Source organism: Symphalangus syndactylus, chromosome 1, assembly GCF_028878055.3.
Source record: "Symphalangus syndactylus isolate Jambi chromosome 1, NHGRI_mSymSyn1-v2.1_pri, whole genome shotgun sequence".
Taxonomy (NCBI): Eukaryota; Metazoa; Chordata; class Mammalia; order Primates; family Hylobatidae; genus Symphalangus; species Symphalangus syndactylus.
In genome coordinates this window covers 143769086-143796576 of record NC_072423.2, presented here as the reverse complement: position 1 = coordinate 143796576, position 27491 = coordinate 143769086, and the positions used below count along the sequence as shown (strand labels likewise).

The 27491-nt window shown below is 45.4% G+C and overlaps 1 protein-coding gene across 1 annotated transcript in view; it reads left to right on the top strand.

The window, feature by feature from the left end:
• The first annotated feature begins 1788 nt into the window (after positions 1-1788).
• Positions 1789-27491, top strand: part of PDGFRL (platelet derived growth factor receptor like) — a 63512-nt gene continuing 37809 nt past the window's right edge. Inside the window, exons 1-2 of the mRNA XM_055287178.2 lie at positions 1789-2029; positions 15603-15900. Coding sequence (XP_055143153.1) covers positions 1975-2029; positions 15603-15900 — 353 coding nt within the window. The 5' untranslated portion in view covers positions 1789-1974. The remainder of the gene's footprint in view (positions 2030-15602; positions 15901-27491) is intronic.

Genomic DNA, 27491 nt, shown 5'->3' with positions numbered 1-27491 from the left:
AAGCTAAATGTAGCTGAGCCAGGGCAGTGAAGCTTGACAATAACGGCATGAGAGGCAGATCTGGCACATGCAGTCAGTATGGAGGGGATACTAGGACCGAGAGGAGGAATCTAGACCCAACCCCAGGCTCCAACACGGAGTGAGAATGAAGCAGTCAATTCACGGGCTCACAGTGAAAAGAAATCTCAGGGTGGGGCAGCTTAGGCAGATTTACCCTCTCCTGTGTGCACCCTCCAAGTCCTTTGCTCAGAATCCTCCCCAGAACGTGACACACCACATTGCAGTGGTCTAAATGCTTGTCCACTCCTTAAAAGGCCATGATAGATGATGTCTTAACCTTCATAGCCTTAAGCTTAATCACATAGCAAACTCCTGTTGAAATAATCACCTACTTCCCTTTCTTAATAAACAAGAGATGCTAAAACCCAGAAGGTTAAGTGAATTCCGAGAGGCATTGAGAGTTTGTGCCTGTGTCAACATCTGAACTCTGGTCTTCATTCCCAGGCAACTGCTCTCGGCATCGCAAGGCAACTGAGTGGCAAAGCTCTGGCTAGAGCTTGCAACAGAATATAGAATTCTTAGTTCCTCCTGCAGAAGCGACTGAGAAGCATTAGTTTGTTATAAATGGCAGCACTTCTTTCCTTGGGTGTTGAAGGACAAGTCCCTTTCCTGTTATTTATAATTGAGCTCTCTTTAATAGCAGTGCCTGGTGCTGAAGATCACAATGAGATGGGTTGCTTCTCACCAGGGGGAACACACACCAGCATCTCCCCCGCTAGCAAACTGCTTTGATCATGACAGTCTGCAAGCTCAGAAACGCAGGATGGCTCTCTGCAGAGGGACTTGTGAAAGCCCGTATCCTCTGCCCCACTGTTACCTGATAGAGTTGTCCAGGTTCTTGGCCTGTTGAACAAGGAATTGAACAAAATGCACAGAGTAACAAAATAAAGAAGCAAGGAAAAACAAAACAGAAGGGAGGAAGGAAAGCGTAGATTTATAGAAGACAATTCACAGGGGGCGCTGCAGCAAGCCACAAAAGCCTGATGCTCCCCAGGGATTTTATAAAGCGAAAAGAACTTGGCAACACCCTGGGGTTCCCTTTAGAGGCCTCCAACTGGTTACACCCTACGAAGGATTGGCCTGCGACCAATCAGAGGCTGAAGTGGAAACTTCTGCCTTGTTATCAGAGGAGTGAGGATGTGGCCTGTGTGCCGCCTAATCTTATGCCTAGAACTGTCTGCACCTGCTGATCTTTTGCTTCTGCGAACTGGCTGCACCTGCTGTTCTCCTGCTTATACCCTAGCCCGTGCTTACCCTAAATCCCTGTTCTTCTGCCTCACCACCACAGGCCCAGGTTGTCTGCACAGTCTCATTTTCCACGTTATTCCTGTAATGAACCCGTCCTCCCACGCCCACCAGCAGTTACAGGGCTGGGTGAGGAGACCAACTCTGGCCAGACACAGAGAAGCAGCAAGGACCCAGGGCAACGCTTCTGTGAGTGACTGCATGGGGGAGAGAGAAATGGAATAAACAGAAATATTTAGGGAGCACTCAGGTTCTGCCTGAGGAGGTGGGGTGAGCGCTGGTAACATCTGGACAATCGTGGTTAAACGTGACGCCATCAGAACCCGCTGATTCTTCTTGAACTTGATAACCTTGGTGAAAACACCAAGCGTTGGAGAAATTCAAGGAATGGCTGTTGTACATTTCGCGCTTAGCTTTTCCTCCCCGCGCTGGGAAGAAGTGCTGCGCACCGCGGCTCCGCCAGGGGGCAGGAGAAGTCACATTACACAGAGAACTTAAAAAAAAAAAAAAAATTCCCCAACTTTTTCCCCGAAACCTTGTTACTCCTGAAGAAACCGAATCCTCCCGCTTCGGCGTCCCAGGAGCCCGCCCCTCGCCCGCCGCCTTCCCTGCGTCCCCGCCCCGCGCAGCCGCCGCGCTCTCTGCGCCCCGAGCTCCGAGGTTCCCGAGATGAAGGTCTGGCTGCTGCTTGGTCTTCTGCTGGTGCACGAAGCGCTGGAGGATGGTGAGTGACTGGGCGCGGGGCCACCTAGCTTGTGCCCTGACTTTAGCCGGGACCCGAAGCCCCCGCCGCCCTCCTGCCAGCTCTTGCTCTAGCGTTCGGCCCTCGATGGCTAGTCCCCGCGCCACTGCCTGCCCCATGCACCTGCCCCCTCCTGGTGGGGTCTCCTTTCCTCCCACCCTTTCCCAGCCCAGACAACCATCTAGGGGAGGTGGCAGCTAACCGACGCTTAGGAGCCCACCAGGACCTCTCCAAGCCCCCTGTCTCCGGGCGAACCAAGCATTCCCAGCCAGCGCCTGGTCCAGCCCCCAGTGTCAACGTGTCGGTCTGGGAGGTGGCGCGGGGGCCTCGGATCGCTTCCACCTCCCAGCGGCGTGGCCGGGACCTCTGCCGCTGAGAGCGGGTGCCACCTAAGCTCGGCAATCGCTGATTCCGATTCCGTTGCATAGTTCCAGGTGACCTCCCCCTCCCCTCGCAGTTCTGGGTGTGTTTTCGTCTGCCACCTTGGGCTTGAATCCTGCAAGATCTGCCTAGATCTTCGAACAAAAATGTCAGTGTATGAAACTTCAAAACGAATCAAAACCCCACGGCTTATTATATTTATCTAATTGGGTGGGAAATGGTGAAGAAAATGCATTTTTTTGGTACAGCGTATGGGACCATGACCGCTGCGGGGTTTTGAATGTGTACCTGCCCTGGGTCCACCCTGTCGTGTACACCCGTGACCACAGGGTCTGGTGTTTTTTTTCTGTGTGTCTGGGTGTGTGTATTACTGTAGTGTGTATTATATATTATTGTTAGCATTTAACTGTTTTGTTTGCTCTATTCACTCCATGGGTGTTATTTGTACAGTACATGTTTCATCTGGGTACCTCCTGGTATCCTCAAGCCTCTTGAAATTCCTGGGCTACAACACAATTTTTGCTTAGATTTAGTGGAAAAGTAGCTTTTGCTGTTAAGCAACTTCATGCTGGAGCCAGCTCGACCTGGCTCACAGTTTTATCTTCTCGTTCATCCTGACCAGTTCCTTTCTTTCCTAGGAGACTACATTTGCCAAAAAGTACCGCATTGTAGTTTGCGAAATCCGAGATAGCTGTGGGACTTGAAGTTGAGCATGAGGGTCCTTCAGCCTAGAGCTTTGCTTAATAAAACATAGGCAGAGCTTCTACTGGGAGAGTAACACTTAACTCTGCCCAGAGAGAAGTTGGCATGAGTTCAGTTTGTAAAATGCAGTATTAAAATGCTCCTGGCAGGCCCTTGTATGCAACTGCTGAAAAGGCAGAAATGTAATTTGTAGTATCATTTTTTGAATAGGGCAGGAGATGGCCAGGCAAAATAATTTCAAATCAGCCATTCGTTTGTTTATACCCAACTTGCCAGTCTTAGAGGCTCAGAAAGTGGCTTGCATTCTGCCTCCTGGATCTCGCCCAGCCCATGTGAGTTTATTACAAACATCTGACTAAATTTACCATTTCTTTAAGTGTAATCCATACAAGTAATAAGCATTCATGAGACAATTGGAGAAAGTGGAATACAGACTGAATGTAAGAAATACTTCATAAATTTTAGGTGATAATAGCACTAAGATTTTGTTTATAAAACTACACACATCTGGCCGGGCACAGTGGCTCATGCCTGTAATTCCAGCACTTTGGGAGGCCAAGGCAGGTGGATCACGAGGTCAGGAGTTCAAGACCAGCCTGGCCAAGATGGTGAAACCACATCTCTACTAAAAATACAAAAATTAGCCGGGCGTGGTGGTGCGCACGTGTAATCCCAGCTACTTGGGAGGTTGAGGCAGAGAACTGCTTGAACCTGGGAGGCAGAGGTTGCAGTGAGCCGAGATTGCACCACTGCACTCCAGCTGGGCGACAGAGTGAGATTCCATCTCAAAAATATAAAAATAAAATAAAAGTACACATATCTATAATGTATGGACTATTTATGCATAAAATATTGAACCCATAGTGCTTCGTTAAGTTATGTAACCATTTGGCTAAACCTATTAAGAATGGTTTTTGGTTTTGAGTTGTGTCTTGTGTTGTGGCCAGGAGCTACTAAGGAGAGTGGATTACACAGGAGGCCTTTCCAGTGCTGGTCTCTGATTGGCAGGTTGGGAATATCCTGCCTTCAGGGCCATCCTAAAGCACAAACTACAGACACAAGGCCCATGACTCAACTTATTTCACTGCCTTTTAGTTTTTCTGATCACAACTAAAAGACAGTCTTTTTTATTATTATTATTATTATTATTTTTGAGATGGAGTCTCGCTCTGTCACCCAGGCGGAGTGCAGTGGCACAGTCTCAGCTCACTGCAACTTCCACTGCTCGGATTCATGCAATTCTCATGCCTCCGCCTCCTGAGTAGCTGAGACTACAGACATGCACCACCATGCCCAGCTAATTTTTATATTTTTAGTAGAGACAGTGTTTCACCATGTTTGGCCAGGATGGTCTCAAACTCCTGACCTCAAGTGATCCACCCACCTTGGCCTCCCAAAGTGCTGGGATTACAGGCGTGAGCCACCACAACTAGCCAAAGACAGCCTTCTAAGAGGAGAAGACTTCCCTGCAAGTGTGTATGGGGGTGAACATCTGGTGTGACCCAGTGAAGTTGGCTGCTCCCCATTACAAAATGCTCTAAATTTTTGGAAGTAATATTCTTTCTCCTCATGAAGATAGGTAGCTGGAAAGGCATATAATACTCCATGGCATGAAAGTGAGGGATGAAAACAGGTAATAAATAATCCAAGATTCCACTTTGAGACATCAGTCATAGCACCTGATTTTCAGCATTTATATGGAATACATGCCACCGAGTTTAATAGGGTGCTTCTATTTTCACATTAAAAAGTTGAAAATCACAAGTACTTCCTGACTTTTGATTACCTACATATTTTTATTGAATGTCAGGAGCAAACATTGAAGTGTTGATTTGTCACTGTTGTTTTGTTGAACAACATGAGAACCTTGATCCATGCTAATCTGGTCTTCAGTAACATGGGTTTATTTTGCATCTGGTGAAAGGGCTTTCTTTCTGGGAGGACTAAAGACATTCATTATGGTCTGAGGGCAATATAGCCAGATCTCTAAGAAGGTAAGACAGAGACACAATGACGAGGATTCTCTAACCAAGAGCCTTTGACAGTTTCGTGTCTTCATTTATTCTTGAGAAAAAAAAGTAAAAATTAGTACAGAAATATTTTAATGAAAAAAGAATTCTAAAGTTCCTTATTGTTTATGAATGCACATAATGAATGCTTTGAAGCATTTAGGATCTTGGCCGGCATGTTTGACATATAAAACAATTTCTGATCCTTCAAACGCAGAAAGAGAAAAGTTTGAGGGCAAGAGAGAGATCCGGGGGTCAGAGGATTGATAGTTTTCAAACCTAGGCAAGGTTTTAAAACGCTTTCTTTGTGGTGCTCATAATAGAAAGGAGAGGAAAGATCAGTAAAGATACAATTTAAGGAAGTGGTAAGTGGCATCGAGAATCATGAATCAGGGTCTGTTAGGTTCCTAGGGCTGCCATAACAAAGTACCACAGAATGGGAGGCTTTAAAACCACAGAAGTTTGTTTGCTCACAGTCCAGAGGCTTGTAGTCCAAAGTCAGTGTCAGCAGCGCCACACAGCTTCTAAGATGCTGGGTAGAATCGTTCCCTGCCTCCTCTAGCTTCTGGTTGTGGTCAGCAATCCTTTGGCATTTTTTTGGCTTACAGCCGCATCACTCCCATCTCTGCCTCTGTTGCCATGTGACCATCTTCTCCCTGTGTCTGTCTGTCTGTACGTGGCATTTTCGTGTGTGTGTGTGTGTGTGTGTGTCTCCTCATAAGAACATCAGTTCTATTGGAGGAGAGCCTACCCTAATGACCTCATGCTGACTTCATTACATTTGCAAACACTCCATTCCCGAATGAGGTTACATTCACAGACACCTGGGAGTTAGGACTTCAGCGTATCTTTTTAGCGGACACAATTCAACCAGTAAGACAGGGTGAGACATGGAGAGGACCGAGGCGGGGTGTGAGGATGCTGTTTGGCTGGATAGCCATAAGCCTGCCTGAAGCGAGGAAGCAAACCCCGGAGGTAGCTGAAAGCAAAGCTGGGCACTCCAGGGGCACCACAAATGCAACAGCTTCAAGATGGGCTTGTACCGGTTGCCAGTGTGGTTGTGGCTGTCATGTGTGGGGCAGGAGCTGGCCAAGCCTTGTAGAGCGTGGGAAGATTTAGGGCTTCTAGATGAGATGAAAGTCCCTGGAGGCTTCTGAACGGAGAAGTACCCATAATTTGATTTATGTTTTCAAAGGCAGGTGCTATGGTTTGCATATGGTTTGTCCCCACCACATCTTATGTTGAATTTTGATCCCCCATGTGGTGGTGGTGGGAGGTAGGGCCTCACGGGAGGTGTTTGGGCCTTGGGGGTAGAGCTTTCATGAAGAGATTAATGCCTTCCCTTGGGGATGTGTGCGTTCTCTATTATTTCCAGCAAGAACTGCTTGTTAAAGAGAGTCTGGTCCCTCCTCCTCCCACCCCACCATGTGATCTCTGCACTGCTCGTTATCCTTGCCCTCTGCCCTGAGTGGAAGCAGCCTGAGGCCTTCATTGGAAGCAGATGTTGGTTCCATGCTTCTTGTACAGCCTGCAGAACGATGAGCCAATTAAACCTCTTTTCTTTATAAACAACCCAGCCCTAGGTATTCCTTTATAGCAATGCGAAATGAACTAACAAAGAAAATTGGTACCAAGGAGTGGGATATTGCTATAAAGATATCTGAAAGTGTGGAAGCAGCTTTGGAACTGGGTACTGGGCACAGAATCGGAAGAGTTTGGAGGGCTCAGGAGAAAATAGGAAGAGGAGGGAAAGTTTGGAAATTCTTAGAGATTGGTTATAAGGTTGTGACTAAACTGTTGCTAGAAATATAGACAGTAAAGTTCATGCTGACAAGGTGTGAAATGGCAACAGATAACTTACTGGCACCTGGAGAAAAGTCACCCTTGTTAGGCCTTAGCAAAGAACTTGGCTGCATTGTGTCCATGCCCTAGGGATTTGTGAAAGGCCACACTTAAGAGTGATGTCCTAGGGTAACAAAAAGAAGAAATTTCTGAGCAGCAAAGTGCTCAAGTAGTGGTGGGTGTGGCTGGTTTTAAAAGCTTAGGATCAGCTGGGTGCGGTGGCTCACGCCTGTAATCCCAGCACTTCAGGAGGCCGAGGCAGGCGGATCATGAGGTCAGGAGATCGAGACCAGCCTGGCCAACATGGTGAAACCCCGTCTCTATTACAATACAAAAAATTAGCCAGGTGTCATGGTGCCCGCCTGTAGTCCCTGCTGCTCGGGAGGCTGAGGCAGGGGAATCGCCTGAACTCGGGAGGCGGAGATTGCAGTGAGCTGAGATTGGGCCACTGCACTCCAGCTTGGTGAGAGTGAGACTCTGTGTCAAAAAAAAAAAAAAAAAAAAAAAAAAAAAAAACTTAGGCTCAAGATCAATTACAGCAGCAAAGGAATGACCTAAAGGTAGAATTTATTATGAAAAGGGAAGCAGAGAGTAAAAGTTTGGAAAATTTGAAGCCTGGCCTTGTGGCAGAGAATGAAAGAGCATTTTGGGGAAAAAATCCAAGGGCACAGCTGAGAGACTGTTTGAATCATGTGCTAGTAGTTAAGAAAATAAGAGAAACGCCTTATAGCCTTTTTGGAAATCTTCGAGGAGCCCCTCCCATCCCAGGCGCAGAGACTCAGGAGAATAGAATGGTTTTGGGGTGCAGGCCCTGCTGCCCTCCTGCCCTGCACCACCTTGGGATGCTAGTGCCCCTATCTCAGGTGCACCAGCTCTAGCCCTAACTTAAAAGGCCCCAGGTGTGGTTCTGGATGGGGGAATAAGAGCAGAAGAGGCCAATAAGTAGAACAGAGAGGCTGCTCCAGAGGGCACAAGCTATAAGCCTTGGAGGCTTCTACATGTTGTCAAGTCTGCATGTTCCCAGAATGCAAGAGTGATGGAGGCTTAGCTTCCACCTAGATTTCAGAGGATGTATCAGAAAGCCTGAGTGTGCGGGCAGAAGCCTGCTACAGGGGCAGAACTAACATGGACAGTCCCTACCAGGGCACTGCCTAGGGGAGCCATGGGAATGGGGCTCATGTGGGGATCCCAGGATTAGAGAGCCACCAGCAGTATGCACCCTCAGCTTGGAAAAGAAACAGACATTCAACTCCAACCTGTCAGATCAGCCATGTGGGCTTCACCCAGCAAAGTTAGAGGGGTGGGGATGGCCAAGGCTTGTTTCTGATTTTCCAGGCTCACAGCTGTAAGGAACTTGCCTCAAGTGTCAGATGAGACTTTGGACTTTTGAGTTGATGCTGGAACAAGTTAAGATTTGGGGGAGTATTGGGAAAGGGTGCTTGTAATTTGCAGTATTTGAAAGACATGAGTTTTGGGGGGCCAGAGGTGCAATGCTATGATTTGGATATTTGACCTCCTCCAAACCTCGTGTTGAAATTTGATCCCCAGCGTTGGGGGTGGGGCCTAATGGGAGGTGTCTGAGTCATGGGGGCGGATCCCTCATGAATGGCTTGTTGCCCTCCCCGAGGTAATAGAACTAATAGTGTGAGTTCTTGCTCCATTAATTCATGTGAGAGCTGGTTGAAAGGAGCCTGGCACCTCCGCTCTCTTTCTCTTGCTTCATCTCTCTCCATGTGATCTCTGCATACACCTATTCTCCTTCACCTCTGCCACCAGTGGAAGCAGCCTGAGGCCCTCACCAGATGCCCAGTCTTGAATCTTCTGGCCAGCAGAACTGTGAGCTGAGTAAACCTCTTTCCTGCATAAATGATACAGCCTCAGCTATCCCTTTATAGCAACACAGATGGCGGAAGGAGTGATACAGTGGAAGCCAGGGGCTGCTTAGGAGATACTATAAATGTCTGGGTGGTAAGTGGCTTGGCCCAGGGTGGTATCAGTGGATGGAAGGAAAAGAGGCTGAGTTCAGGGTCTATTTTCAAGATGAAGTCAAAAGAATTTGTTGCTGGATTGGATGTGGCTTAGGAGTGGAAAATTTTTAAAAAGTGAGACTTGGAGGTTTTTGTCCTGAGCAATTGTCATTTGCTGATAAAGCGAGCATCAGGAAGGAGCAGGTCTGAAGGGGCATTCAGAGGTCAGACATGCTAAATTTGAGACGCTAAATTTTGGACATGCTAACTTTGACATGCCTAGTAGTCTTTCAAGTGGCCGTGCTGAATAAGCAACAGGATATTTAGATCTGGAGTGTAGAGGTGGGGTCAGGACAGGATCTAGGGCAGCTTTCAGCATGTAAATGCTGCAAGGGTCACGGGACTGTGTGAGGTCACTTAGAGAGTGAAGAGTAGTTGGAGAGGAGTGATGAGGCAGGTAAGGAAAATGAGGAAGAGCTGCCAGAGACCGAAGAGTTGTCAATGACACAGGAGGAAAACCAAGGCAGCACAGGGTCCTGTGAGCCATGTGAATAGAGTTTTTCAAGAAGAGAGTCATCAGCGGTATTCTAGCAGGTGTTCTGGAAAATACTTCAGATTGGGGTCTTTATCCTGGCATGGAAGGATCTAATTCTCAGAAAATGCTTTTTTTTTTTTTTTAAATAATACTTTAAACAGTGGTAATGTTACCAGAAAGGGGTCCTGATCCAGACCGCAAGAAAAAGTTCTTGGGTCTCGTGCAAGAAAGAATTCAGAGTAAGTCCACAGAAGTAAAGTGAAAGCAAATGTATTAAAATAGTAAAGGAATAAAAAAATGGCTTCTTCACAGGCAGAGCAGTGGCATGGACTGCTCAGCTGCTTATACTTATGGTTACTTCTTGATTATATGCTAAACAAGGGGTGGATTATTCATGAGTTTTCCGGGAAAGGGATGGGAAATTTCTGGAACTGAGGGTTCCTCTCCTTTTTAGACCATATGGTATAACTTCCTGATGTTACCATGGCATTTGTAAACAGTCATGGCGCTTGTGGGAGTGTCTTCTAGCGTGCTAATACGTTATAATTAGCATATAATGATCAGTGAGGATGACTAGAGGTCACGTTCGTCGCCATCTTGGTTTTGGTGGGATTTGGCCAGCTTCTTTACCGCAAGCTGTTTTATCAGCAAGGTGTCTGTGACCTGTATCTTGAGCCAACCTCCTGTCTCATCCTGTGACAAATGCCTTTACCTCCTGGGAATGCCACCCAGTGGTTCTCAGCCTTATTTTACCCAGCCCCTATTCAAGATGGAGTCTCTGTGGTTCGAATCTCTGACAGTAGGCGGGTTTTTTGGAATGGGGTTCTCGAAAGGAATAGACAAAGGAAGGGCTCGCTACATCTTGCTGCTTTTTCCTCTCCCTAATGTTGTTTTCCCACCTTCTCAGCTTTGATTCTGGAAAAGTGTGTGTGTTCCTGCGGGGTGTTTGATGAAAAATGGAAAAATCAGAGTGGCGTCTCTCAGTGCGTGTAACTAATTGGGAAGCAACTGAGTGGCTCAGAAAAATGTATGGTGTGGTTACTGGGGAGCTACTCTCAGTGATGGCCTTTCCCCTTTACTGCCCATCGGGGAGGAGAAAACCCAACAGCTCGAGCGCTTTGATATTAATGACTGTGCTTAACAAGAAATCTCATCCAGGCTGCAGTCAATGATTCTTTTAATGAATTTATTTTCTCCTCCAACACAGTTCTATTGAATTAGGCTAATAGGTCACTTTTGGTGAATAAGATTTGACGGGGATTCTCATTTGATGAATAATCATGGTCCTTTTTCCTGCTTCCTTCTTGCTTTGTAACATTTGTTTGTTTATTTTGGATATAAGGGTTTTGGGATTTTTGTTTGTTTTTTCTTTTTTTTGAGACAGAGTCTCACTCTGTTGCCCAGGCTGGAGTGTAGTGGCGTGATCTCGGCTCACTGCAACCTCCGTGTCCCAGGAGCAAACGATTCTCATGCCTCAGCCTCCCAAGTAGCTGGTACTACAGGCGTGTGCCACTATGTTGGCCCGGCTGGTCTTGAACTCCTAGCCTCAATTGATCCACCTTCCTTGGCCTCTCAGAGTGCTGGGATTACAGGCATAAGCCACTGCACTCAGCTGGAGATGAAGTTTTGACCAGCATCTCCTCACTGAGGTGATCCAATGTATGCCTTGGAAAAGCACCTCCAGCTCTTCGAGGAAGAGGAGGCTGTCATCCCCAGCATCAAGTTCTGTTTGACTTGGAACTCCATGTCACATCAAACAAAGAATCTCATGGTGCATGAGATTTGTGCAAATAAAGTGAAAAAGCAACAATATGCTAATCTCTAAGTGGATGGAGAGGCAATGGCATGAGCCAGAGAAAGCTCTAGACTTGGATTCAGAGAGTCTGTTTTTTCACTACCTTCTTGATGACCTGGAGTGAACTACTTGGCATCTATACATTAAAAAGACTAATATCTGCTTTGTTTCCACCACACGTTTATCATAGAGGTCTCATGTGACAACCATAAAAAAAAAAATAGCACTTAGCTAGCAATCATTTACTGTAGGTCAGATGCTAATTTCAGCATTTTTGACATATTAACTCATTTAAGTCCCACAGTAATTATTATGGTTATTATGAGGTAGTTATTACCATATCATTCTCAATTTATAGATGAGAAAACTGAAACAGAAGGGGGCAAGTAGCTTCCCCAGGTCACACAGCCAGTAAGTGGCAGGCCTGGACCTGAAGTTAGTAATGATATTTAATGGTTCTTGAATTTTGCCACCTATTTCTCTATAAAATAGACGATGCAATAGTCTCAAAAATGCAATGGTAATGGACGTTCACTTTTATTTATAGCATGAATTCTTCTTGTATTTTTCAGGTCTTTGAAAAATAACCAATTGACATAGTTAGGCGGAAGAGTCATATTCTTTTAAAAAGTTAGAGATGGGATTTAGGAGTCACTCAATTCCAGGACTGTCTGGGTATGTGTGGGGCCACTAGGCTGGCTCCTTTAACTTAGCATCATTACCGTCAAACCACAGGCCAATTCTGTGGTCAGGCAGCTGGACCAACTATACAGTTAGATTAGCTGGTGGGGCTATTTGGTCAAAAGGTCAAATTATTTTGCATAGATAATAGCAAATATTTGGATGCATAATCTCCATAATCAGATAATCTTATGTTCCCAAGTTACATAGATACACAAGATATGATAGCTTAGAAGTCAGACAAGTAGCTCTGTTTGTCTAAATTCCATAGGATTTACAGATGGTTATGGTCATTTCTGATAGCTTGAATTCCTGTTACATGATACACAGAATACCAAATTAGACCTTAATCCAGAGGTTCATTAATTTCACAGGCATTAAAGTATTTATGGGGCACAGATGTCTTGGGCATTATAATGGTAGGCTTTACTTTCTTTTTTTTTTTTTTTTTTGAGACAGAGTCTTGCTCTGTCACCCAGACTGCAGTGCAGTGGTGCAGTCATAGCTCACCATAAACTCGGACTTGTGGGCTCAAGTCTCAGTCTCAGTCTCAGTCTCCAGGCATGTGTTACCACACTAAACTTATTTTTTTCCCTTAATTTTTGTAGAGATGGGGTCTTAGCATGTTGCCCAGGCTGGTCTTGAACTCCTGGCCTCAAGCAAACCTCCCAACTTGGCCTCCCGAAGTGGTGGGATTACATGTGTGAACCACCATGCCTGGCCTGTTATTTTCTGTCTTCAGAAAAAAACTTTTACCTTATTGCAGAGCTGAAGCTGATGATTCACAATTGACGTTGCTGGATTAATGTACCTTTGTTTGTCTGACACATTCCCAACCGTTGCAGTGCTTTTCCTTCTAGGAGGCTGGGAGCGTGTGCATGGGAGCCATTGTCTACCCCTACCTATCATTAGAACCCGGGGTGATAAACCACATGTGCGGGGTCAGCAGAATAATGGGCAAACAGCAGATTCAACAGCAGATGTTGGGGGTTCCACCTTGGAGACTAGGGTTCAAGGTCACAGCTCTCCTTCCCGGAAGGATTGAGAATGCTCAGTAAGGCCTATAACCAAGAGGAACCTTAGTAGGGGAAGGAAGGGAAATAAGAGGCTTGGGCCTAAGAGAAGAAAGAGGTCACAGCTGGACTTGAAGTCATAGAAAATAGAGCAGGGCTCAGGGATTGAGGCATTGAAGTCCAAAGAGTGAGGCTTGGTTGTTGACACTGAGGCAGGAGATCCCAAGGGCAGGATTGGTTCTAGAGTCACGGCCAGACTGAACTAAGAGTGGAGGCCACATGGCTCCCGTTTCAAAGGGCAACATGCAAAGGAAAACAAATTCATCATTACACAGTTGAGTTCCAATCAGTTGCGTTTTTTATTATACTTTTCTCCTGATCTATCACGTGTTCCCATTTTCTACAAATGCACTGTCATTCTCTCAATTGGCCAAGGGCTGTGTGGTTATTCAAAATATGTGCAGAATGTTTACCTCCATGTAGTGAAATGAGCACTTTGGAATAGGAATCGGAGGCCTGACTTCTGCTCTCACATTCTGCCACTAACCAGCTGAGTGACTCTGTACTGTTTATTCAACTTTTCAGGGAGGGCCTCCTTTAGTTTTTAAATCTACAACACGAGGGCTTGACCTAAATGATCTCTAAGGATCTCGTAAGTTTGAAAATTTTGTAATTCTATGGGTATCTATTGAGGTGGCCTTTGAGCTTCTGCAGACAGATGGTCAAACTGAAACTCTGCAGTCCCTTTTCCTTTCCTTTTCTTTTCTTTTCCTATCTTTCTTTTGGTTTTTTTTTTTTTTTTTTGAGACAGGGTCTCACTGTCACCCAAGCTGGAGTGCAGTGGTGCGATCTCTGCTCACTGCAACCTCCGCCTCCTGGGCTCAAGCAGTTCTCGTGCCTCAGCCTCCCGAGTAGCTGGGATTACAGGCATGTGCCACCATGCCTAGCTAGTTTTGTATTTTTAGTAGAGTTGGGGTTTCGCCATGTTGCCCAGGCTGGTCTCGGACTCCTGAACTCAACTGATGCACCTGCCTTGGCCTCCCAAAATGCTGGGATTACACGCATGAGCCACCACACCTGGCCTACAGTCCCCTTTTCATTCTTGCTGGGTGGACACAACTGTGTGGCTGCAAGGGGCTTAGATGAGATTTTTGGAGTCCAGTGGCCCACCATGGGCAGAACAGTGGGGGCACTCTTCTCTGGATGCAGGCAATAAGGGTGCCTTACTTACAGAGAAGGCAGAAACGACAATAAAAGCAACTTAAAGTCAGTTAGCTTTTTATTGTCACTATTTGCCAGCAACTCTCAACAATGTTGGTGATAAAATACTCCTTCCCCAAAGACATTTTGTTGGTGAAATTCTAAATCATTGCTACATTTACAGTTGAGTTTTGATAATTTATATGTAAGCTTCAGATTAGTATACATTTAATATTTACTCTTTAATAAGAAACATTTTATTCTACCTAGACATTGCCAGCCCCTGACAAATGTAATGTCTGCTTTACCATTTGTTTTGAGAAAAAGCTCATCATGGTTCAAAATCTTGGCTGGGCAGAGTGGCTCACACCTATAATTGCGGCACTTTGGGAGGCCCAGGTGGGAGGGTTGCTTGAGGCCAAGAGTTCGAGACCAGCCTGGGCAACATAGCAAGACCCCCATCTTTAAAAAAAATTAGCTCAGCATGGTCTCACATATATGTAGGCCTAGCTTCTCAGGAGGCTGAGGCAGGAGAATCACTTGAGCCCAGGAGTTCAAGGCTGCAGTGAGCTAGGATCATGCCATTGCACTCCAGCCTGGGAGACAGAGTGAGATTCTATTTCTAACGTTAAACACAAAATATTTTGTGTGCACTTTCAGCACATTTTGTGTCCCCAGTCTCCGTGGAACTACATATTTCTGTGTTTAAACAGTAGAATCAAAATGAATAGTGACAACATATGACTGCAAAGTAAAGACACAGCCTTGAATGGCTTCAGTTCTGCTGTTTTATGTGACCACTTGGAGACTGTGAGACAGTGTGAACTATAGGCAGTAATATTTTTGTTTTCTAAGGGCAAATTTCAGCTCACATGTGAACTTTTTTGCTGGATTTGAATAATATCTTTGGAGCTGAAATATATTCCTTTTTAATGTTTTAAAACTAAAGAATCAAAAAATGATTTTTACATGACTTTTACTGAAAACAATATTGACATATGAGGATGGGAGGATTAAAAAGTAATCTTCTCTAGAGTTATCTAAAAGTTGTCAGGGCTAGGCATGGTGGCTCACTCCTGTAATACCAGCACTTTGGGAGGCCAAGGCAGGCGGATCACCTGAGGTCAGGACTTTGAGACCAGCCTGGCCAACATGCTGAGACCCGGTCTCCATATCTCTACTAAAAATAGAAAAATGAGGTGGGTGTGGCAGTGGGCACCTGTAATTTCAGCTACTCAGGATGCTGAGGCAAGAGAATCGCTTGAACCTGGGAGGTGGAGGTTGCAGTGAGCTGAGATTACGCCGCTGCCCTCCAGCCTGGGCAGTAGAGTGAGAATCTGTCTCAAAAAAAAAAAAAAAAAGTTATTGGCCTCAAATATTCCGAATATGCCATTACTACAGTGCATTTCTCTCTCCTTATGTTTGTGCAGTTACTGGCCAACACCTTCCCAAGAACAAGCGTCCCAAAGAACCAGGAGAGAATCGAATCAAACCTACCAACAAGAAGGTGAAGCCCAAAATTCCTAAAATAAAGGACAGGGACTCAGCCGATTCAACACCAAAGACGCAGTCTATCATGATGCAAGTGCTGGATAAAGGTCGCTTCCAGAAACCCGCTGCTACCCTGAGTCTGCTGGCGGGGCAAACTGTAGAGCTTCGATGTAAAGGGAGTAGAATTGGATGGAGCTACCCTGCGTATCTGGACAGCTTTAAGGACTCTCGCCTCAGGTAAGCATTTTTTTAAAACTGTGTAGGGTTGAGGATTTGTGATAGTTAACAAAATTCCTTCTTAACTATTATTACACATTGTTTCTGACATGTTCCATTTTACCCTAACAGATCATAAAAGTAGAAGCTCGAAGAGCAAAATTCATAGATTTTATTTCTTTACCCAGTTAATAAAAACAATTGCAGGCCGGGCGCGGTGGCTCACGCCGGTAATCCCAGCATTTTGGTAGGCCGAGGTGGGCGGATCACGAGGTCAGGAGATCGAGACTATCCTGGCTAACACGGTGAAAACCTGTCTCTACTAAAAATACAGAAAATTAGCTGGGCATGGTGGCGGGCGCCTGTAGTCCCAGCTACTCGAGAGGCTGAGGCAGGAGAATGGCGTGAACCCGGGAGGCAGAGCTTGCACTGAGCCAAGATTGCGCCACTGCACTCCAGCCTGGGTGACAGAGAGCGAGACTCCATCAAAAAAAAAAAAAAAAAAATTGCGAATCCTACCAACATTTGTTGAAAGAGTGAAATTTTATAGGAAACCATGTGACAAAACCATATGACAATTTTGTATGAAAATGTATGATGAGTGAAATTTTATAGGAAACCAGAATGTTATAGAAAACTATTATGCATAGAGATGGATGTTTAAAAATTCATATTGTGTGGCCAGGTGCAGTGGCTCATGCCTGTAATCCCAGCCCTTTGGGAGGCCAAACCAGGCAGATCACTTGAGGCCAGGAGCTGGAGACTAGCCTAGGCAACATGGTAAAACCCCATCTCTACAAGAAATATAAATTAGCCAGATGTGGTAGCATGCACCTGTAATTCCAGCTACTCAGGAGGCTGAGGCAGCAGAGTAGCTTGAACTCAGGAGGCAGAGGTTACAGTGAGCCAAGATCACACCACCACACTCCAGCCTGGGTGACAGAGTGAGACTACGTCTCAAAAAAATAAAAAAAAAAAATACTGTGAAAGTTAATGGACTCAATGTTTTATGTTGTTTTTTTAAGTAATCATAATGAAAACTGAAATGACCTAACAGGAGATTCCTGTGAGCAGCTCGACCAGATAGCAACTTCAACTACTTTTCAACTGCTTCTGATTATTATTATTGTTTTATTTATTTATTTTATTTTTTTGAGATGGAGTCTCGCTCTGTCCCCAGGCTGGAGTGCAGTCGTGTGATCTTTGCTCACTGCAAGCTCCGCCTTCCGGGTTCACACCATTCTCCTGCCTCAGCCTCCCAAATAGCTGGGACTACAGGCACCTACCACCATGCCTGGCTAATTTTTTGCATTTTTAGTAGAGACAGGGTTTCACCATGTTAGCCAGGATGGTCTCAGTCTCCTGACCTCATGATCCGCCTGCCTTGGCCTCCCAAAGTGCTGGGATTACCGGCGTGAGCCACTGTGCCTGGCTGCTTCTGATTATTTTTATGTTCACAAATCTATGACTGTTATATTCAGAGGCCTCAACTGCTAAGAAGGCCAATGATTTCTCATTTTTGAATGAGTATCTTCAGGAGGCTAGGCTTCTAGACCACGAAGAGTGAACTTGGGAGGCGGAGGTTGCGGTGAGCCGAGATTGTGCCTTTGCACTCCAGCCTGGGCAACAAGAGTGAAACTCCATCTCAAAAAAAAAAAAAAAAGAATTTGGAAGTATACAGTATTGTTAACTATAGGCACATGCTTGTACAATAGACCTCTAGGCCGTTTTCATGTTGCATGGCCGAAACTATGCACCCACTGAACTCCTTTCCTAGCATTCTTTCCTGGCAGTCACCTTGCTACTGGCTGTTTCTATGAGTTTGACAACTCTAGGTACCCCATATAAATGGAACATGCAGCATATTTGTTTTTTTTGTTACTGACTTATTTACCACAGCATGACGTCCTCAAAGTTCTTTGATTTTGCAGCATATGATGTGGTTTCCTTTTTGTTTAAGACTGAGGAATATTATATTGTATGTATATATTACATTTTATTTTTGAGACGGAGTCTTGCTCTGTCACCCAGGCTGGAGTGCAGTGGGGCGATCTCAGCTCACTACAGCTTCCACCTCCCAGGTTCAAGCGATTCTCCTGCCTCAGCCTCCCACCTAGCTGGAATTACAGGCAGACACCACCACACTCAGCTGATTTTTGTATCTTTAATAGAGACAGGGTTTCACTATCATGGCCAGGCTGGTCTCCAATTCCTGACCTCTACTGATTTGCCAGCCTCAGTCTCCTGTAAGTGCTGGGATTACAGGTGTAAGCCACCATGCCTGGCCTATACTACATTTGTTTTGTTTGTTTTGTTTTGAGATGGAGTCTTGCTCTGTCACCCAGGCTGGAGTGCAGTGGTGCGATCTCAGCTCACTGCAACCTCCGCCTCCCGGGTTCAAGCGACTCTCCTGCCTCAGCCTCTGGAGTAGCTGGGATTACAGGCACGCACCGCCATGCCTGGCTAATTTTTGTATTTTTAGTAGAGATGGGGTTTCACCATGTTGACCAGGGTGGCCTCGAACTCCTGACCTCAGGCGATCTGCCCACTTCGGCCTCCCAAAGTGCTGGGATTACAGGCGTGAGCCGCTGTGCCTGGCCTAGACTACATTTTTGTAATTCATCATCCAGTGATAGACATTTAGGCTCCTTCCACCTTCTGGCTGTTGTGAATACTGCCATGAACATGGATGTACGCATATTTCTTTGAGATTCTGCTTTTAATTCTTTTGGATGTATACCCAGAAGTGGGATTTACCACGAACATTTTTTTTTTTTCTTCCTGTTGGACATCCTGATGTTGGTTTTACTGTTTGCGTTTTGAATACACAAGCCGGGTCAGGAGCAGTGAGATTTGCCAGCACTCAGGGCTCTAAGGGTCTTGGGCCAGCTCTGGATGGAGGGACAGCCCCACATGCCCAGAGCAAGGCCCCCCATTAAGGGACTGCAGCCACCTCCAGGGGCTCCTCCCTCCACCCACTTGCTCCCATATGCCAGAGGGAGCCTCCTCATCCTCCCTCCCTGCCCATCATCCCCTCAACCATCAGCCTGGCGTTCAAAGCCTTTCCAAGTTCCTCCTCACTTTTCCTGCTCCCAAAGGTGCCCAGGCTCTGGGCAGGCCCCGCTCATATCCCTGATGGTGGCACATTCTCTGGAGGACCCTCCTGTTCTCGGGTAGGGGCCGTGCCCCACCTAGGTAGCCGCCCCATTTTGGATCCTGTAGGATCTCTAAAACCCAGCTCTGGCCCCAGCTTTCTGTCTGGCCTGGAGGTTTCTCAGCCTCTTGAGAGCTCTCCTGGGCCCTGGTCTGGGCAGAACCTGGACCTAAACAAACAAGAGCCAGGGCAGCCAGGGTCTCTGCGTGGCTGGGCCCAGGGCTTGACCTCAGAGCTCACCTGTCCAACAGGAGAGGAGTGTGCCTCCACCTTCCCTACTGCCCGCCCCTTTTTTAGGGTCTCAGAGCCTCTAGCCCTGTGGTGGGGTGGGGGTGCTGGGTGCCCCAGGTAGAGCTGAGGTCATGGGGCTGTTGAGGAGTTGGTGTCCACCTGGAGTCTGTCCAGTGAGTTTAGGTCAATAGGTGTGCAGTCTGCCCTTCAAGGCTGAGCCACCTCCCAACAGCCCGTAGAACTAGAGGGGCCGTTTGAGGGAGGGGCAGGCAGGCCCAGTGGGTGGTCAGCCCAAGGTGAACCCACCCGCCATGGCCAGGGTTTCTCAGGTTGAGCTTCCAGTGGGTGAAACCTGGGAGTCCTCAACCTTATTGGCAGATGGGGCCCGTTGACAAGAGGAGGTGGGTGGGGCCTCCACAGACCCCGCCCTGTGGTGTCACACAGCTGGCAGCCAATGGGAAGCAACCAGCATGGAAGCCCCAGAGTTACCCTTGCTGGGTATCCTTGCTGGGGGACCTGGGCCATCCCAGTTTGTGAGAAGTAGCCGGAGGCAGTTAGGAGCCCACGTTGAATCTAAGGCCGTCCACTGAGCCCCGTGTGACTCTGACCGGGCTGGGGGTGTCCATGTCCTCTCTGGACCTCAGTTCTTGTAAAATGGCCCGTTGGCCAGATCGGCTGCTGGGCTGCTTACAGGTGCACGGGCTGCACGTAACTCCATGGCAAGAAGCCAACGCGCCCGCAGGACCGGCCCCGCCTCCCGTACCACACACATTTTAAACGACTTTATTCACCAAAGTCAGATTCATACGCTTTTTAGAAAACAACAGAATTGATATAATTTAAATTATTCTGAACATTTAGTGTTTGACTTACTACACAAAGCATGTTAAGCTTAGAGGATTCCATGCTTGAAATTTTAGTATTTTCTAAGAGTATTTTCAAATATATCTAAATTATATATTAAAATACATTTGAAAACATTTTAAAGACTTAAAGTGAGCATTAACCTGAAGAGAAATATTCAGCATCTGAAAAATTTGGACTCTTTAAATAGTGTTCATTCGAAGCACAACAAGAGTCTTAGAAGAAAGTAATGACAGATGTGGGCTTCCAAAAACTTACGAAACAATGTGAAAAAATGTGAAAAACATCTAGTCATAGCTATATCAAGCACAGATGTGCTATTTGCCCTCAAGGGGGCACGATTTATTTCACACCAGAGATTCAAGAAACGGACTCCTGACGTCGTTCCCAGAACGTGGTGCCTTTGGATAGAGAAGTATTCTTTCTGTGTTTTCTTTTCTCCGTAGAATGAGTTCTTTCCAGGGCTACGACAGTGTTGGGTTTGGAAGCTCCCCAGGTGTTCATCCAACAAAGCCTTGTAGTTTTTTTGTTTTTTGTTTTTGGCAAAGTCTTGCTCCGTCGCCTAGGTTGGAGTGCAGTGGGACGATCTCAGCTCACTGCAACCTCTGCCTCCCACATTCTAGCAATTCTAGTGCCTCAGCCTCCCGAGAAGCTGATACTACAGGTATCTGCTGCCACACCTGGCGAATTTTTGTATTTTTAGTAGAGACTGGCTTTCGCCATGTTGGCCAGGCTGGTCTTGACCTCTTGGCCTCAAGTGATTCGTCCACCTTGGCCTCTCAAAGTCCTGAGATTACAGGCGTGAGCCTCCTTGCCCAGCAAGCCTTGTAGTTTTAACCAATATTGTTGGCTTTCTGGAAGCATGACCACATTTATCCGAATGTAATCTTCTGACTGCTTCATCTTTTCCTATTAAATTGTGAAATGTTATTGACACTCACCTACAAAAACAGGCCAACAGAGAGAGCAATTACGAAGAAGCAAGAGGTCTAATGAACTTTAGAGCTCTAGGAAGTAAGATGCCAAAGTAGAGAAAAATGCAATATACATTTGTTTTTCCCAAAGTGCTGGGAATGTCATAGTTGCCTATTAAATACTTGAATGAATTAATGTATCTGGCTTTATTCATCAGTGATTTTGCTCAGTAATTAAAACACAATATCAAGAAAAGACCATTCATGGCACCCAAATATACTTTGGCATCTCTCTAGGATTGGAGGATGTGGAAATCCATCTCTTCTTACTGATTTTTCACAGTGGTGTTTTAGCAAGGGTACTGCCTCAGTTTCTTAGCCTGTAAAACAAGATATTCTCTAAGGACCCACTCAACTATGAATTTGGAATTTGGGAAATTGTTTAAAGCAATATTTCATTGAGTTAATGTGTTGTAACCTGCAGTAATTTCATATGGATTTTTATGTAGATCTACTTGTGATTTTAATGACAGTATGGTATTCCATCAGTGTAACATAGCATTGTCTTCTTACCTAGTTCCCAGCTTGTGGCTGTTTGAGTTTTTACTATCATAAATAGTGCAATTATAAACATTATTATATAAATAATTTGCTGTCATGGTTCATATGTGTAACACAGAGAAAGCATTGAATTTACTCAATAAGGATAAATGTATTATTCTATATGTTTCCTGCAATGGGAATAAAGACAAAGAATGTTATGGAACAGAGAAGCCAGAGGCTGAGGCACAGCTAGATTTGAATCTTCCCTTTATCACTAACCAGCAAAGTGGTGTGTGATCAGTAATTTCCCTAGAATGCAGTTTCCTGATCTGGAATGTGAATATATTATTGCTTATTTGTTTAATTGATTACTTCTTTATAATCTGGGATCTGTGTCCTTCCCTCCTGAAAGAATAAACCCCTTGAGGGCAAATAACACATCTGTGGTTTATCATCAGATTCCTGTCACCTAGAACAATGTCTGACACATACCAGAGCTTAGAAAGTATGTTTTGGCTTCCCCAGGGGTTAGGCCGCATGTCAGAAGTCAGTTCCTAGTCATTCGTTCATTCATTCATTCAGTATTTAAAGATAATTACTGAGTACTGATGTGTACACTGCATGTATTGGGAGGTGGGTCTGCTAGGCAAACAACAAAGTATTAATGTATTTCCTATCTATGGTGCTGTGTCACCTGGATCCATCCCCATTGTCTCAGAGCCTGATATAGTTTGGCTGTTTCCTCTCCAAAATCTCATCTTGAATAATAGCTCCTGTAATTCCCACATGTTGTGGGAGGGGCCCAGTGGGAGATAATTGAATCATGAGGCGGTTCTCCCAAACTGTTCTCACGGTAGGTAATAAGTCTCACGAGATCACATGGTTTTCTAAGGGGAAACCCCTTTCTCTTGGTGCTCATTCTCTGTCTTGCCGGCTGCCATGTAAGACATCCCTTGCTCTTCCACCAGGATTGTGAGGCCTCCCCAGCCATGTGGAACTGTGAGTACATTAAACCTTTTTCCTTTAACATTACCCAGTCTCAGGTATGTCTTTATTAGCAATGTGAGAACAGACTAATACAGAACCTATTGTTACTTGACCTCATAGAGCCATTAGTCCATTGATTCTCCCTCCTCCCTCTTTATCCACATTGCCCCTTAATGTCTTTACTTCTCTCTCTTTTTTAAAATTTTATTTTTCCATAAGTTATTGAGGTACAGGTGGCATTTGGTTACATAAGTTCTTTAGTGGTGAGCGGTGAGATCCTGGTGCACCCGTCATCACCCGAGCAGTATACACTGCACCATATTTGCATATTTGTTATCTTTTATCCCTCGCCCCCACAAACTCTTCCCCCCAAGTCCCTAAAGTCCATTGTATCAAATGCAATATACATTTGTTTTTCCCAAAGTGCTGGGAATGTCTTGCATTCCTGGGAATGCCTTTGCATCCTCACAGCTTAGCTCCCACATATTAGTGAGAACATACGGTGTTTGGTTTTCCATTCCTGAGTTACGTTACTTAGAATAATAGTCTCCAATTCTGGGCTCTGTCATTTCTACTGAACTCTTGAATATGTCCTAAGTTCCTTTGCCTTCTGTTCTTCCTTCATTTCCACTTGGAAACTTGCAACCCTAAATGACCGTGTTCGTCTACTTTCTCTTGTCTGCACATGGACTCTGAGCACTGCTGGAAGGAGCCGTACAGTTGGCCACGTGGCCGTGGCTGCCAGTAGATGTGGCCACCTCACTTTTGCCTGACAAAACTCAATACATTTCTCTAGAAAGGTCGCTTTTTCTCTCTTCTTAAGCCTCTGATCTCCATCTCTCTGACTTTCAGCTAATGAAATTACCCCCTAACTTATTAAGAAATTGGCGCTCTAATCACCTTAACTTTCTCTGATCATATGTCCTCCTTCCCTGCTCTACCAGTGACAGGGGAAGAAGCATGAGGATTTTCCCTCCTAAGGCCAAAGCACTATCTGTGTCCTGGATCTCATGTCTACCTACTTTCTCAGGAACTTCAACACATCACTTATTGCATCTTCATTCTGGATCGTCACTATCTCCTTGAAAAGGATTTATGGGTCCTTTTCATCAATATTCACCAAATTAAGAAATTCTGCCTTGACCCCCATGCACCCTGCAGCCATCTTCCTCTGTCATAACCTTCACACCCAGTTCCCTGGGAGGAGTCTCCATCCTCATTGTATTCACTTTTTTTCTTTTTCCTATTCACTCTTCAATAACTCTACCTGACTCCTGGCCCCATTACTCCACATGCATTTTATCACCAAGGTCAACAAAGGCACTATATCCAGAGTTCGCTTTTCCATGCCTTGGGATTTCCTGCACCAACTCCATTTGGCCGAATAAAGCATCGTGTCTTCGCTTCCGCAGTCCTGTGTCCTTCTGGTTTTCTGTTTCACAGCCCTTCCGGAGTCCTCTTCACCAGCTCTGAATCCTCCACTCCTCTAGACATTGAATGTTGGTTCTGTACACTCCTCTCTACATGCTGGCGAATGCCCTCAATTTGTCCTATATTATGCTAAATGTTTCTTCTGAGCTCCAGACTGAGCTACCTAGCTGCCTGCACACAATATCTGCTTGGATCTTTCATAAGCTTTTATTTAAGCTGAACCATCTATCCCAGCAACAGGGGAGGCCAAGATGGGAGGATCACTTGAAGCCAGGACTTTGAGACCAGCCTGGGCAACATAGCAAGACCCCCATCTCTAAAAAAAATTGTTTTAAATTACAGGTGTGGTGGTATGTGCCTGTAGTTGCAGCTACTCAGGATGCTGAGGTGAGAAGATCACTTGAGCCCAGGAGTTTGAGGCCATAGTGAACTATGATCCATGACTGCACTCCAGCCTGGGCAACAGAGCAAGACCCCATCTCTAAAAAAAAAAAAACTAAACTAAAAATTAGCCAGGCATAGTGGTGCACGCCTGTAGTCCCAGCTACTTGGGAGGCTGAGATGGTAAGATAGTTTCTGCCCAGGAGCTCAAGACTGCAGTGAGCTATGATTGTGCCACTGCTCTCCAGCCTGGGAGACAGAGCAAGGCCCATCTCTAAAGAAATAATAAACAAACTGAGCTCATGATCTTTCTCCACACCTGGTCATCCTCCTGTGTCCTTCAGTTCAGAGAATGGCACTAATTCCATCCAGTTGCTCTTGACCAGAGGCCCGGGAATCACTGGAATACCACTTTCCTTATTCACTCCCGCCTCCAACCAATGATGCTACTATCTAAGTATTTCTTGAATTGTCCCACTTCTTCCTATCACAACAGCAGTGACTGTAGTCTCTAACCTTAGAGGGTGTCTGTTTATTCCCTCATGTTTTCCTCACACCCAGCACAGTCTCCAGCATGCCACAGGTCCTCCATATGTATTTCCATGAATGAATGGTGCCAGAGGCACTGAGCCTGCAGGGGATCTAAAGTCAGGCCCCTGAGATCATGTGACCCGAGACTCTGGGAACAAGCTCAAAGAACTTTAGACCTGAAAGCGACCTTCTGATTGTTTACCTTACATCTCTGTTTTTTTTTTTTTTTTCTCTTTCCAACTTTTAGGTTGAGCATGTATATGTGCATGTTTGTTACATGGGTAAATTGCATGTCACGAGGGTTTGTTGTAGAGATTATTTCATTATCCAGGTAATAAGCTTAGTACCCGATAGTTACTCAGTCCTTACCCTCTTCCCACCCTCGGCCTTCAAGTGGGCCCCTGTGTCTATTGTTCCCATCTTTGTGTCCAGGTGTACTCAATGGTTAGCTTTCCTTTAAAAGTTGAGAGCATGTGGTATTTGGTCTTCAGTTCCTTTGTTGGTTTACTTAGGATAATGGCCTCCAGCTGCATCCATGTTGCTGCAAAGGACATGATTTCATTCTGTTTTATGGTTGTGTAGTATTCCACGGTGTGTATGTACCACATTTTCTTTATCCAGTCTACTATTGATGGGCATCTAGGTTGATTCCATGTCTTTGCTATTGTGACTAGTACTGCGTGAACATATGAATTCTTGTGCCTTTGTGGTAGAACAATCTATATTCCTTTGGATATATACTCGGTAATGGGATTGCTGGCTCACATGGTAGCTCTAAGTTCTTTGAGAAATATCCGAACTGCTTTGCACAGTGGCTGAGCGAGTCCACATTCCCACCTGCAGTGTGTAAACATTCCCTTTCTTCCACGATCTTGATGGCATCTGTTATTTTTGGCTTTGGTTAATAGCTGTTGTGACTGGTGTGAGAGGGTATCTCATTGTGGTTTTGGTTTGGATTTCTTTAATGATTAGTGATGTTGGGTATTTTTTTATATGCATATTGGCCATGTGTATGTCTTCAAGGAAGCCCCACTTTTTGACAGGTAAGGGAACTGAGAGTCATAGAGGCGATGTGGCTGGTCCAGAGGGACAAGCTGGCAAGTGGCTGCATGGGTCCCAGAACTCGGGCACCCTAGTTCCTGAGGCAGAGCGGCTGCCCCACTTCAGAGCTCTGTGGTATGTCTGTTGGGATAAATTTAGATCACAGTACACTCTCGGTCTGATGGAGGTAGCTTCAGGCAAGAGAGATTAATCATCAACTTTTTTTTAAAGCTATAGACTAAACTAATCTGATTTCTACAGATTCAAAACAGAAATGAAAAGCATATACTAACCCAGAATAAGGCATCAATTTTTCTTGGTGGAATAGCTTTGTGTGGAAACTGGTTGAAATTCCACATTGATTTAGGGTAGCTCTTTGGACGCCAAAGTGTAAAAACGTGACACTGGGCTATTTGGAAAGGAGAGCTCTGTCGGAAGAGTGTTACTGAGGGATGCTCTTGGAGTTCTTGTCTCCTGCTATGCGATGCTTGTTTCCTTTGCCTTGCAAAACCCTGTCATGAGAAGGTCCACTAGATGGCAGGTTTCAGCTGTGCTGCAACTGTCTTCCTATAACCAGTAAATGAAGAAACATTCTAAATGAGAACAGAGTGGATACAATACCTGCACACTTATACCTATGGTCCTTTCAGCCCTTCAGACTACACAGTGGTCACAGTTGCAAGTTGTATTTTAAACAGTATAGCAATCATTTTACAAACAAATTTTATTTTATTTTTATTTGTTTATTTTTGGAGACAGAGTCTTGTCTCTTGCCCAGCCTGGAGTGCAGTGGCACGATCTCAGCTCCCTGCAACCTCTGCCTCCTGGGTTCAGGCGACTCTCATGCCTCAGCCTCTCAAGTAGCTGGGATTATGGGCATGCGCCACCAAGACTGGCTAATTTTTTTGTGTTTGTGGTAGAGACGGGCTTTTGCCATGTTTGCCAAGCTTGTCTTGAACTTCTGACCTCAGGTGATCCACCCACCACCTGGGCCCCCCTAAGTGCTGGGATTAGAAGCATGAGCCACCGCGCCCAGCCCAACAAACACATTTTTTAAAAAGGGAGTAGACATTTGTAAGTGTATGTACCCACACAGGGACAAACTCATTCACGCGCCTGTGCTCTGCTGGGTCTTTCAGGAGCAATGGCCCCCTTGAACAGTGTAGTTGATCCCTTCGAGGCTAATAGAAACATGCTGATGACTGTATTTTCAGGTGCTGAAATTGATTCAGGTTTTACCTCCAGACTCAGTCCATCCCAGATCCCATAAACATCTCTTGTCTTTGAGATGGGAAACAGCAAAGGTAGTGTTTCTGACAACAATAATTATCATTTGTCGAATGCTCTGTTTCTTGACTCCTCTGCCCGGATCCTTTCTTGCAACGGTTTTGTTATAAGCATCTACTATGTTTATGGTCCCTGCTAGGCAGATGCTGGAGATAAGATGGTGAGCAAAATAGATAAAATCTCTATATCCCATAGATCTTTTAATTTTATGGAAGGCAATTAAATAAGCAATTATAATAAAATATTAA